The sequence below is a fragment of the Branchiostoma belcheri genome, unplaced genomic scaffold (genome assembly GCF_001625305.1).
Source record: "Branchiostoma belcheri isolate BF01 breed outbred unplaced genomic scaffold, Haploidv18h27 scaffold8, whole genome shotgun sequence".
Taxonomy (NCBI): Eukaryota; Metazoa; Chordata; class Leptocardii; order Amphioxiformes; family Branchiostomatidae; genus Branchiostoma; species Branchiostoma belcheri.
This window is the reverse complement of record NW_017804464.1, coordinates 5,527,323-5,539,501: the sequence shown is the minus strand read 5'-3', so window position 1 is coordinate 5,539,501 and position 12,179 is coordinate 5,527,323. Positions and strand designations below refer to the sequence as shown.

The following is a 12,179-nucleotide window of genomic DNA, read 5'->3' as shown; positions in this document are numbered from 1 at the left end:
GCATGGGATGGGATGGAATTTTATTGTATTTACTTACTTGGGCCCTTGTGTTTCAGCATTTTGTTGAAACTGAGATTCAACTGACTCTTTGAACTCCCTAGCTTAAGCGTACTCTTATTTCAAAACCCCTTTTGTCTCATTCATCATCATTGATAGATAATATGGTACCGTGTATCACTGTGCTAACCTGAAGTGTGGTGTCATCTATCACATCCCCTGCCATGGGCAAAAACAACAAGGGGAACGTACATTGGGGAAACAGAGAGGTCTCTAAAAGCCAGGTTTCAAGAACATACACGGTCTTGCTCTGCCAGTGTCAGAGGTGTCTCAACACATTCACATAGAGTCACCCGGACATTTTGTTTCACTTGACAATTAAGGATTTTAGACACTGAACAAGACTTTTTCTTTAGAGGGGTGTAGGAAGTCATATACATCAGGGCCCATCACCCTACATTGAACCGCGACGGGGGCCGACATCGTCTACCATATACCTTTGACCCAGTGTTGACGTCACACTTCAAAGAAGCCACGTGACAAGCTTCACTGAGTCAGTCTACTGAGGAAGACCAGAGTGACTCGTCGGAAGCTCTAGGTGAGAGAATTTTTTGTGTTGGACCAAAAGTTTTAACTTTAAACACTGTGCTAACCTGTTTCACATTTCCACCCACACCGGAGAGCAGGTCTCCGCCGCGGGCTAGCACTTCATCAAACGCCTCGTCTGCCTTGTCAAACTGCCCGGAGAAGTAGCTCTCCAGCCCCGACACCACCTTTTTTGTTCAACAACATAAAGAGTACAAATCACAGTGGTAGCAAATTTCTAATGTTATTCTTACCAATAACCAAGAAAGATACAATCAATAACAAATAACGAAACAACTAACGAAATAGCAAATAAGTGTTCCAAAATGAAAAGATAACAGTTAAACAATGGTTAATATTTTTTAAATATATTCGAACATGTAATCACAAGACGTGGTGGGGACACACTCATGTTTTTCAACTTATATTAATGCCACCACCGACACATGGACAAAATAATACTCGTTACAATAATTCCAAACACACCTTCTCCCGGTGGTTCTCCACGACCGCCTCCGCGATCCTGTCCCCGAGCTTGTCCACCACCTTTTGGCCGATGTCCAGGGCGGCGTCTTTAGCGAATTTGGCGACAGCGGCCTTCACGGCTCGCTTCCCGCGATGGTGGGAGCTGTCTGCTTTGGTTGGTGCTGTAAGAAGTGTGTTACCAAGACCAATAAATGAGGAGTACAGGGTAAAATTAACACGCACGCGCGCACGCAAATAGATTGTGATCGGCTGGTGTTCGGCGAGCTCGGTTACTGCGTTTAGTAGGCTGGTGGTTGGCTGTTGTTCAGGGGTAGGTCAGCAGTGTTCAGCAGTGGTGGCAAAATAAGAAGATGATGAGAATGTTGACTTGTAGAAGGTTATCGGACTCTGTACTTCAGTCCAGCAGCAACACGTCATAATCCGTTCCCTTAAATAGCTAACAGTAATTAAAGAAATAATAATACACAGGCTATGTGTTTTATCAAATCAGTTTGATCATATTTTCACCATGTTAGCTGGGGGGGGGCGAAGGAAAAGATGGTACGGTGAGCATCTTGACTTGTAGATGGTTATTGTGCTCGGTACCTGTACAAGCCAGAGGTCGTGCTGCTGCTTTTATAATATAACATTTTCGTAATCTGTACCATTTAATGACTAGTAGACGCTGAAGACTACGTGTTTAAATAACTGTAATCATCTAAAGGATATATTGAAGAAGGGGAAATTTAGCGGACATACTAGTAATAAGACTACACTGTCGTCTTGATAGACGTCAGGTACCCATTTTACGTCCTGTACCCTTGAATAACAAAAGAAATGATGATGCACTAAGTGTTTCATTAAACAAGTTTAATCATCTTAGTATCACTGTAGCTGGAGGGGTGGTGTCAACGCAAAATAAATGGTGAGCATGTTGACTTGTAGATGATAATCATGCTTGGTGCCTGTACAAGCCAAAGGTCATGCCGCTGCTTTAGAGTTCCACCGCTCATTTAAATATTCTGTACCCTTAAATGGCTATAAAAGAATGAGTAATAAGAATGCACAAACAACGTGTTTATTAAATTAGTTTAATCATTTTAAACTTTAACTGTGGCCCCAAAGTATTGGGTTACTCAAAGGATTCACACAGACAAGCGGTTTTTATGAACATATTTTAATAATCTTGGACCTGCTAACTATGGTAGAAGGGGGAAGTTGAGGACACAGTCATCCAAACTATACTGTCCTCGTTATGTATCACCATTACCCGCTTATTCTGCCGGTTCAAGTTGGCGACACTCAGTTTCGTAATCTGTACCCTTTAATGACTAGTACACGCTACAGTAACAAAGATACACAGACAACATGTTTTAGTAAATCACTTTAATCATTAAGAAAATTAAACTGTTTTCCAACTCAAAAAGAAATTAACCAGACATTTTCGACTGAATCACTCGGTCTTCATCAGCTTTATGACCCAAGTGCTGTGAAAAAAGCTAAAAAGGCTGAGCGATTCAGTCGAAAATGTCTGGTGAGTCAATTTCTTTTTGAGTTAGAGAACAATTTAATTTTCGTCATGTATTTTACCAACTCAGATGAACTTTCATGCTTGTACTAGTGCACTTTAATCATCTTAGACGTAAGAACTTAGCCCTAAAGGATTGGGTTTCTGACAGGATGCACAAAGAGAAATGGTTTTATCAAACAGCTTGATACTAGTAACCTTGAAACTGCTAAATAAATAAAATAAAAGGGATAAAGTGGATTACAATCAGACTCCACTCCACTGTCCTTTTGATAGAAGTCAGGGCCCGGGCGGAGTAAAGAAAGTTGTGTAAAGTGCTACGGTAACATCTCACTTTTAATAATCTGTACCCTTAAATACCAAGAGAAATAATGATGCACAGACAAAGTGTTTCAATAAACGAGTTTAATCATCTTACCATTGTGGCTAGGGGGCGGGGCGGTATTTGTAGATATATAAGCCAGAGGTCAAGCCGCTGCTTTGGAGTCCAGCAGCGACACTCATTTCCATTTTTTGTACCCTTAAATGTCTATAAGAATAAGTAATAATTATGCAAAGACAACTAAAGGATTGGGTTTCTCAAAGGATGCACACAGGTTTTTATAAAAATAGTTTAATAATCTTGGACCTGCTAACTGTTGTGGAAGGGTAGAAGGGGGAAGTAGAGGACACAGTCATTAAACTATACTGTCCTCGTTATGTATCGCCATTACCCTATTATTCTGCCGGTTCAAGTTGGCGACACACATTTTCGTAATCTGTGCCCTTCAATGACTAATAGACGCTAGAGTAACAAAGATACACAGACAACGTGTTTTATTAAATCACTTTAATCATCTTAAAGATAAGAACGCACACAGACAAGCAGTTTTTAGAAAATAGTTTAATAATCTTGCACCTGCTAACTAGAAGGGAAAAAGTTGAGAATACAGTCATCCAGACTATACTGTCCCCGTTATGTATCGCCATTACCCGCTTATTCTGCCAGTTCAAGTTGGCGACACTCATTTTCCTAATCTGTACCCTTTAATGATTAGTAGACGGTAGAATGATACACAGACAACGTGTTTTCTTAAATCACTTTAATCATCTTAAAGGTAAGAACTCAGCCCCAAAGGATTGGGTTTCTGAAAGGATGCACATAGACAAAATGGTTTTATCAAACAGTTTAATAACCTTGGACCTACTAAATATATATGGTAGAAGGGGGAAAGTTGCGGACATAGTCAGACTCCACTGTCCTTTTGATAGAAGTCAGGTACCCATTTAACGCCCGGGCGGAGTAAGAAAAGTTGTGTAAAGGGCCACGTCAACATCTCACATTTATAATAATCTGTACCCTTGAATAAAAAGAGCAAGAATGATACACAAAGTCTTTCATTAAACGAGTTTAATCATAGTACCATTGTGGCTGTGGGAGCGGGGTTCGTCGACTCGAAAAATATGTTGACTTGTAGATGTACAGGGCAGAGGTCTTGCCGCTGCTTTAGAGTCCCAAAGCGACACTCATTTTCATATTCTGTACCCTTAAATGTCTATAAGTACTAATAATGCACAAACAATGTGTTTTATCAAATCAGTTTAATCATTATAGACTTACGAACTGAGGCCCCATAGAAATCGGTTTCTTAAATAAATCAAACAGACAAGAGGTTTTTATGAAAATAGTTTAATAATCTTGGACCTGCTTACTTTGGTAGAGGGGGAAATTTGAGAAAGCTATTTCAAAGAATACTGTCTTCTTGATGCATCGCCATTATCCGTTTATTCCGCCAGTTAAAGTTGGCGTAAATTATAATGCTTCTATATCACACTTCTTTTAGCTGCCAGCATTCATTGTGCATTAGTTATGCTGTCCTTTTCCTGTTTTTTCTAGTGTTTTATCAGAAAAATGCAATGGTATACAAAAATGCTGAGGATGTCCTATTGTACATGTCATGAAATCATGTCCATATGTTCAGCGGTGAGCACGTCTAAATTCTAACATAATGGTGATTTATGCTTATTTGGTCTTACAAAAAAGAGATTTCCAAAACTCACCTGCCAAACCTCCAGCGATGCAGGCCATGACTGCACAGAAACAGAGAGCTAGTCCCTTCCACATGTTGTCTCAAACTTGGGCGGCTTCTTCTGTGGTCTGTTGTCTCTCAGGCGGGTGCCGGAGAAGTCGGTCGGGGATGTGTTGACCGGCGGTACTGGGCTGGACGATCGCTTGGAGAGACCAAGTAGATGTCCGGCAGGCGCCGACGAAAAATGATCCAGGGCGGCGTCGGTCTGACTAATATAGCACGATGTGGGCGGAGTTCTGCCACTCTGTGATTGGTCAAAAATGATCTCATTCATAACAGAAATGATGTCATAAACCACGAGGCAAGCCCATCTCGGGCATTTTGGGACATGTCCGGCCAATATTGATTACTAGGTCATCACCATCAACACGGGGACCGGCTATTCAGACACGGTGTGTTGGTCAATCCTGGTGGTCTATCCTGTTCCATCTATCAAACCTGTCAGTGATGCACGCAAACATAATGAACACCTTATTTAATCATCAAAAGTTGCGAAAACAGCCTTAATTTTAATGAACTCTATCTAGGCAGAGATTTAAGGGGAATCTAGCCAATAATGATTTCTAAATCAACAATCATCTGTTTCAGGTTGAAACATTTGTTCCAACACAAACGATAAATGTTGCCATATAAAGATAATATCAACAATTATAATTATTCAGTATGATCAGTTGGACTAGTAAAAAAGATCAAAATGCTGGTTATCCACAGAAGCACACTTTAGAATGTAAAAGAAACCACATATCAATACCACCCTGTAGATAGTCTATTAGACACGCGTTACTTTGTTGGTTATACAAGATACAGTCCTGTTTGCGTGCGTCAAAGATTGATTTCAGACGCGACAAAAACACATTGACAAGGTTTATCGACGCAGAGACCGTCTCTTCGATTTTACAAACACATTACAGAAAAACAACTTGGTATTTCCATAACTAAGAAGCTACATAAGGACACCCCCCTCCCATTGAAGGAGGACACCGACAGATAATCCTGGTGGTCTTTCTTGTTCCATCTATCATGAGTGTCAGTGATGCACGCAAACCTAAGAAACACCTTATTTCATCGTTAAAACTTGTTAAAACAGCCTTACCTTAAGTAAACCCTATTTAAACTGAGCTTTTGGGGGACTAGCTTTTAATGATTATAAATCAACACCAACGATTTCTCTTCATTATTATTCTGTATGAGCAACTAGACAAGAAAACAAATTAAAATGTAGCCCACCAACAAAAGCAAGGAGAAAGCCACAGGAGGATGGATAGGACAAACCAACTGAAGTAAAATATATTTTCCCATGTTAAGTTTAAAATGCTAACTAACAGCTATTGCTGCCGCAGCGGTAAATTATAAGTCGATAACTAAGAAGCCGCAATAGGACACGCGAACTAACAAGCATAATAGGTGGAACAGGATAGACCACCGGGAAAGCAGTTTCTGCAAGGATTGGCCAGAACAACATGTTTGAGAAGCAAGTCTCCCTATTGACAGTGATGACCTCTAATCAATATTGGCCGGACATGCCCGCGCTGCGTAAGCCCAGCATTAAGAAGGACGGATAGATAGCATTAACAACTGTGTTGTCAATCCTAAGACCGCTACACTTAAAATGCTGTTGACCTGCCGATTGTCATCGCATGTTTCGTCTTTGCATGATAACTAGTTCTTTTTAGTAGAAGATAACTGTCGGTGGTTAATGGGAGGGGGGTGTCCTCATGCGGCATCTTAGTTATCGAAATACCTGTTTTTCTATGCAGTGTTCGAAGAGCCGGTTTCCGCGTCGATAAGCCTTGTCAATGTGTTTTTGTCGCGTCTGAAATCAATCTTTGACGCACGCAAACAGGACTGTATCTTGTATAAGCCACAAAGCTGTGCGTGTCGAATAGACTGACTACGGGGTGGCATTAATATGTGGTTGTTGGATGAGGTCCGGTTAATAGAAGTCTGTCGCTCTGTGGCAGTAATGTATCTGTAAATGACTTATAATTTACCGCTGTTGACATGCCAATTGTCATTACATGTATTATCTCTGCATGATAACTAGTTCTTTTTAGTAGAAGATAACTGTCGGTGGTTCATGGGAGGGGGGTGTCCTCATGCGGCTTCTTAGTTATCGAAATACTTTTGTACAGTGTTTATAAAATCGAATAGCCGGTTCCTACGTCGATAAACCTTGTCAATGTGTTTTTGTGGCGTCTAAAATCAATCTTTGACGCACGCAAACAGGACTGTATCTTGCATAAGCCACAAAGCTGTGCGTGAGGAATAGACTGACTACGGGGTGGCATTAATATGTAATTGTGGGATGAGGTCCAGTTAATAGAAGAATGTCGCTCTGTGGCAGTAATTTATCTGTAAGTGACATAATTTACCGCTGTTGACCTGCCAATTGTCATCGCATGTATCGTCTCTGTATGATGACTAGTTCTTTCCAGTAGAAGATGACTGTCGGTGGTTCTCCTTCAATGGAAGGGGGGTGTCCTTATGTGGCTTTTTAGTTTTTGAAATATTGTTTTATGTACAGTGTTTATAAAATCGAATAGCCGGTTCTCGCGTCGATAAGCCTTGTCAATGTGTTTTTGTCGCGTCTGAAATCAATCTTTGACGCACGCAAACAGAACTGTATCTTGCATAAGCCACAAAGTTGTGCGTGTGGAATAGACTGACTACGAGGTGGCATTAACATATGGTTGTGGGATGAGGTCCGGTTAATAGAAGTCTGTCGCTCTGTGGCAGTAATGTATCTGTAAATGACTTATAATTTACCGCTGTTGACATGCCGATTGTCATTACATGTATTGTCTCTGCATGATGACTAGTTCTTTTTAGTAGAAGATAACTGTCGGTGGTCCTTCAATTGGAGGGGGGGGGTGTCCTTATACGGCATCTTAGTTATCCAAAATTTGTTTTTTCTGTACAGTGTTTATGAAATCGAATAGCCGGTTCCCGCGTCGATAAGCCTTGTCATAATGTGTTTTTGTCGCGCCTGAAATCAATCTTTGACGCACGCAAACCAGTTTATATCTTGTATAAGCCACAAAGTTGCGCGTGTCTAATAGATTATCTACGGGATGGCATTAATATGTAATTGTGGGATGAGGTCCAGTTAATAGAAGAATGTCGCTCTGTGGCAGTAATTTATCTGTAAGTGACAAAATTTACCGCTGTTGACCTGCCAATTGTCATCGCATGTATCGTCTCTGCATGATGACTAGTTCTTTCCATTATAAGATGAATGTCGGTGGTTTTCCTTAATGGAAGGGGTGTGTCCTTATGTGGCTTTTTAGTTATCGAAATACTGTTTTATGTACAGTGTTAATAAAATCGAATAGCCGGTTCCCGCGTCGATGGGCCTTGCCAATATGTTTTTGTCGCGTCTCAAATCAATCTTTACGCAAACAGGACTGTATCTTGTATAAGCAACAAAGTTGCACGTGTCCACTAGACTATCTACGGGGTGTTTTTGCTCCGTGGCAGTAATTTATCTGTAAATGACTAAAATTAACAAGGGAAAATATATTTTACTTTGTGTATCTTTCTTATCCCCTGTGACATTTTTCTGTCCTTTTGTTGGGTTGGTAAACTACGTTTTAATGTGTTTACTTGAGCAATTGATCATACAGAATAATGCTGAAAACTGATAGTTGGTAAGTGTTGATTTATAATCACTATTAGCCGAAGTCCCCCAAAAGCTCAGTTTAGATAGGGTACATTTAAGGTAGAGCTGTTTTCCCGATTTTGATGATGAAATAAGGTGTTCCTTAGGTTTGCGTGCATCACTGACATGATAGATGGAACAGGATAGAACACCAGGATTGACCAAAACAACGTGTTTGAGAAACCGGCCCCGGCCCGTGCTGACGGTGATGACAAATTACGGACTTCGATTGACAGAACTCCACCCCACAAGCACATATTAATGAATGAATGAAAGACCTTTATTGTACGTTTGTGCTCTAACAAGCTAAGTACAGGTCATGAATAGACAAGGAAAAGGATACAGCAATGATACTTAAACATGCCACCCCGTATTAGTCTATTGGACACGCGCAACAATGTTACTATTAATACAACAATGTTACTAATACAACTTTTTTGCATTTGACAAAGATTGACAAAGATTACAGTAGTAGCAAAACTTCTTTTCTCTTGGTCTATCTTGTTCCACATATTATGCCTGTCGACGTTAGAGAGTGCACGCGAACATAAGGATCACCTTTTTTATCAGCAAAAGTTGCGAAAACAGCCTTGCCTGAAATGACCTCTTTCTAGACTGGGGGTTTGGGAGATTCCTTAAGCAGGGCTCGTGTTATTTACGTTTGCGTACGTGCTTCGACAAACATTACAAGTAGGGATAAATATCATTAACAAGTGTCTTAATCCTGGGACCGGCGCACTTATCAATGCTGTTGATATGCCGATTGTCATTACATGTGTTGTCTCTGCATGATGACTAGTTCTTTTTAGTAGAAGATAACTGTCGGGTTGTCCTTCAATGGGAGGGGGGTGTCCTCATGCGGCATCTTAGTTATCGAAATACCTGTTTTTCTGTACACTGTTTACAAAATCGACTAGCCGGTTCCCGCGTCGATAAGCCTTGTCAATCATATGTGTTTTTTGTCGCGTCTGAAATCAATCTTTGACGCACGCAAATCAGACTATATCTTGTATAACCAACAAAGTAACGCGTGTCCAATAGATTATCTACGGGGTGGCATTAATATGTTGTTGTGGGATGAAGTCCGGTTAATAGAAGAATGTCGCTCTGTGGCAATAATGTATCTGTAAATGACTTACAATTTACCGCTGTTGACATGCCGATTATCATTACATGTATTGTCTCTCATGATAACTAGTTCTATTTAGTAGAAGATAACTGTCGGTGGTTAATGGGAGGGGGGGTGTCCTCATGCGGCTTCTAAGTTATCGAAATATTGTTTTTTTACAGTGTTTACAAAATCTAATAGCTGGTTCCCGCGTCGATAAGCCTTGTCAATCATATGTGTTTTTTGTCGAGTCTGGAATCAATCTTTGACGCACGCAAACAGGACTGTATTTTGCATAAGCCACAAAGTTGTGCGTGTGGACTAGACTGGCATTAATATGTGGTTGTGGGATGAGGTCCGGTTAATAGAAGTCTGTCGTTCTGTGGCAATAATGTATCTGTAAATGACTTGCAATTTACCGCTGTTGACGTGCCGATTGTCATTACATGTATTGCCTCTGTATGATGACTAGTTCTTTCTAGTAGAAGATGACTGTCGGTGGTTCTCCTTAATGGGAGGGGGGTGTCCTTAAGTAGCTTCTTAGTTATAGAAATACTGTTTTTCTATACAGTGTTTGTAAAATCGACTAGCCGGTTCCCGCGTCGATAAGCCTTGTCAATCATATGTCATTTGTCGAGTCTGGAATCAATCTTTGACGCACGCAAACAGGACTGTATCTTGCATAAGCCACAAAGTTGTGCGTGTCGAGTAGATTGACTACGGGGTGGCATTAATATGTGGTTGTGGGATGATGTCCGGTTAACAGAAGTCTGTTGTTCTGTGGCAGTAACGTATCTATATATAACTTATATAATTTACCGCTGTGGCAGCAATAGCTGTTAGTTAGCATTTCAAAATTCAAGATGAGATAATATATCTTATTTTGTGTTTACTTTTCATCCCCCAAGTTCTTTCTATGCTTCTGTGGGTGGACAGTATTTTGCCCTTTTTTCTTGTCTAGTCGATCATGTAGGTGAGAACAATTATCTTTAGTTTTGGAAGAAAGGTATCGACTTGAAACAGGTGATTGTTGGTGTTGATTTAGAAATCATTATTGGCCAGAATCCCCAACATCTCACTCTAGATAGGGTCAACAGCATTTTAAGTGTAGCGGTCTTAGGATTGACAACACAGTTGTTAATGCTATCTATCCGTCCGTCGTAATGCTGGGCATACGCAGCGCGGGCATGTCCGGCCAATATTGATTAGAGGTCATCACTGTCAATAGGGAGACTTGCTTCTCAAACATGTTGTTCTGGCCAATCCTTGCAGAAACTGCTTTCCCGGTGGTCTATCCTGTTCCACTTATTATGCTTGGTAGTTCGCGCTGTCCTCCTTCCATGGGCATGGGAGGGGGTGTCTTATTGCGGCTTCTTAGTTAGTTATCGACTTATAATTTACCGCTGCGGCAGCAGTAGCTGTTAGTTAGCATTTTTAACTTAACAATGGGAAAATATATTTTACTTCAGTTGGTTTGTCCTATCCATCCCCCTGTGACTTTTTCCTTGCTTTTGTTGGTGGGCTACATTTTAATTTGTTTTCCTGAGTGTCTAGTTGTTCATACAGAATAATAATGAAGAGAAATCGTTGGTGTTGATTTATAATCATTATAAGCCGAAGTCCCCCCAAAGCTCAGTTTAAATAGGGTTCACTTAAGGTAAGGCTGTTTTAACAAGTTTTAACGATGAAATGAGGTGTTCCTTAGGTTTGCGTGCATCACTGACACTCATGATAGATGGAACAACAAAGACCACCAGGATTATCTGTCGGTGTCCTCCTTCGATGGGAGGGGGGGTGTCATTATGTAGCTTCTTAGTTATCGAAATACCAAGTTGTTTTTCTGTACAGTGTTTGTAAAATCGAAGAGCCGGTCTCTGCGTCGATAAGCCTTGTCAACGTGTTTTTGTCGCGTCTGAAATCAATCTTTGACGCACGCAAACAGGACTGTATCATGTGGGGCCAACAAAGTAACGCGTGTCTAATAGACTATCTACAGGGTGGCATTGATATGTGGTTTCTTTTACATTCTAAAGTGTGCTTCTGTGGATAACCAGCATTTTGATCTTTTTTACTAGTCCAACTGATCATACTGAATAATTATAATTGTTGATATTATCTTTGTATGGCAACATTTATCGTTTGTGTAGGAACAAATGTTTCAACCTGAAACAGATGATTGTTGATTTAGAAATCATTATTGGCTAGATTCCCCTTAAATCTATCTCTGCCTAGATAGAGTTCATTAAAATTAAGGCTGTTTTCGCAACTTTTGATGATGAAATAAGGTGTTCATTATGTTTGCGTGCATCACTGACAGGTTTGATAGATGGAACAAGATAGACCACCAGGATTGACCAACACACCGTGTCTGAATAGCCGGTCCCCGTGTTGATGGTGATGACCTAGTAATCAATATTGGCCGGACATGTCCCAAAATGCCCGAGATGGGCTTGCCTCGTGGTTTATGACATCATTTCTGTTATGAATGAGATCATTTTTGACCAATCACAGAGTTGCAGAACTCCACCCACATCGTGCTATATTAGGCAGACCGACGCCGCCCTGGATCATTTTTCGTCGGCGCCTGCCGGACATCTACTTGGTCTCTCCAAGCGATCGTCCAGCCCAGTACCGCCGGTCAACACATCCCCGACCGACTTCTCCGGCACCCGCCTGAGAGACAACAGACCACAGAAGAAGCCGCCCAAGTTTGAGACAACATGTGGAAGGGACTAGCTCTCTGTTTCTGTGCAGTCATGGCCTGCATCG

At 40.9% G+C, this 12,179-nt stretch overlaps 1 protein-coding gene across 1 annotated transcript in view; it reads right to left on the bottom strand.

The window, feature by feature from the left end:
• Positions 1–4,810, bottom strand: part of LOC109486097 — a 17,255-nt gene extending 12,445 nt beyond the window's left edge. The window contains exons 1-3 of the mRNA XM_019789781.1: positions 4,616–4,810; positions 1,069–1,229; positions 651–770 (exon numbers count right to left, since the gene is read on the bottom strand). Of these exons, the coding sequence (XP_019645340.1) occupies positions 651–770; positions 1,069–1,229; positions 4,616–4,679 (345 nt within the window). The 5' untranslated portion in view covers positions 4,680–4,810. The remainder of the gene's footprint in view (positions 1–650; positions 771–1,068; positions 1,230–4,615) is intronic.
• Positions 4,811–12,179: the final 7,369 nt, after the last annotated feature.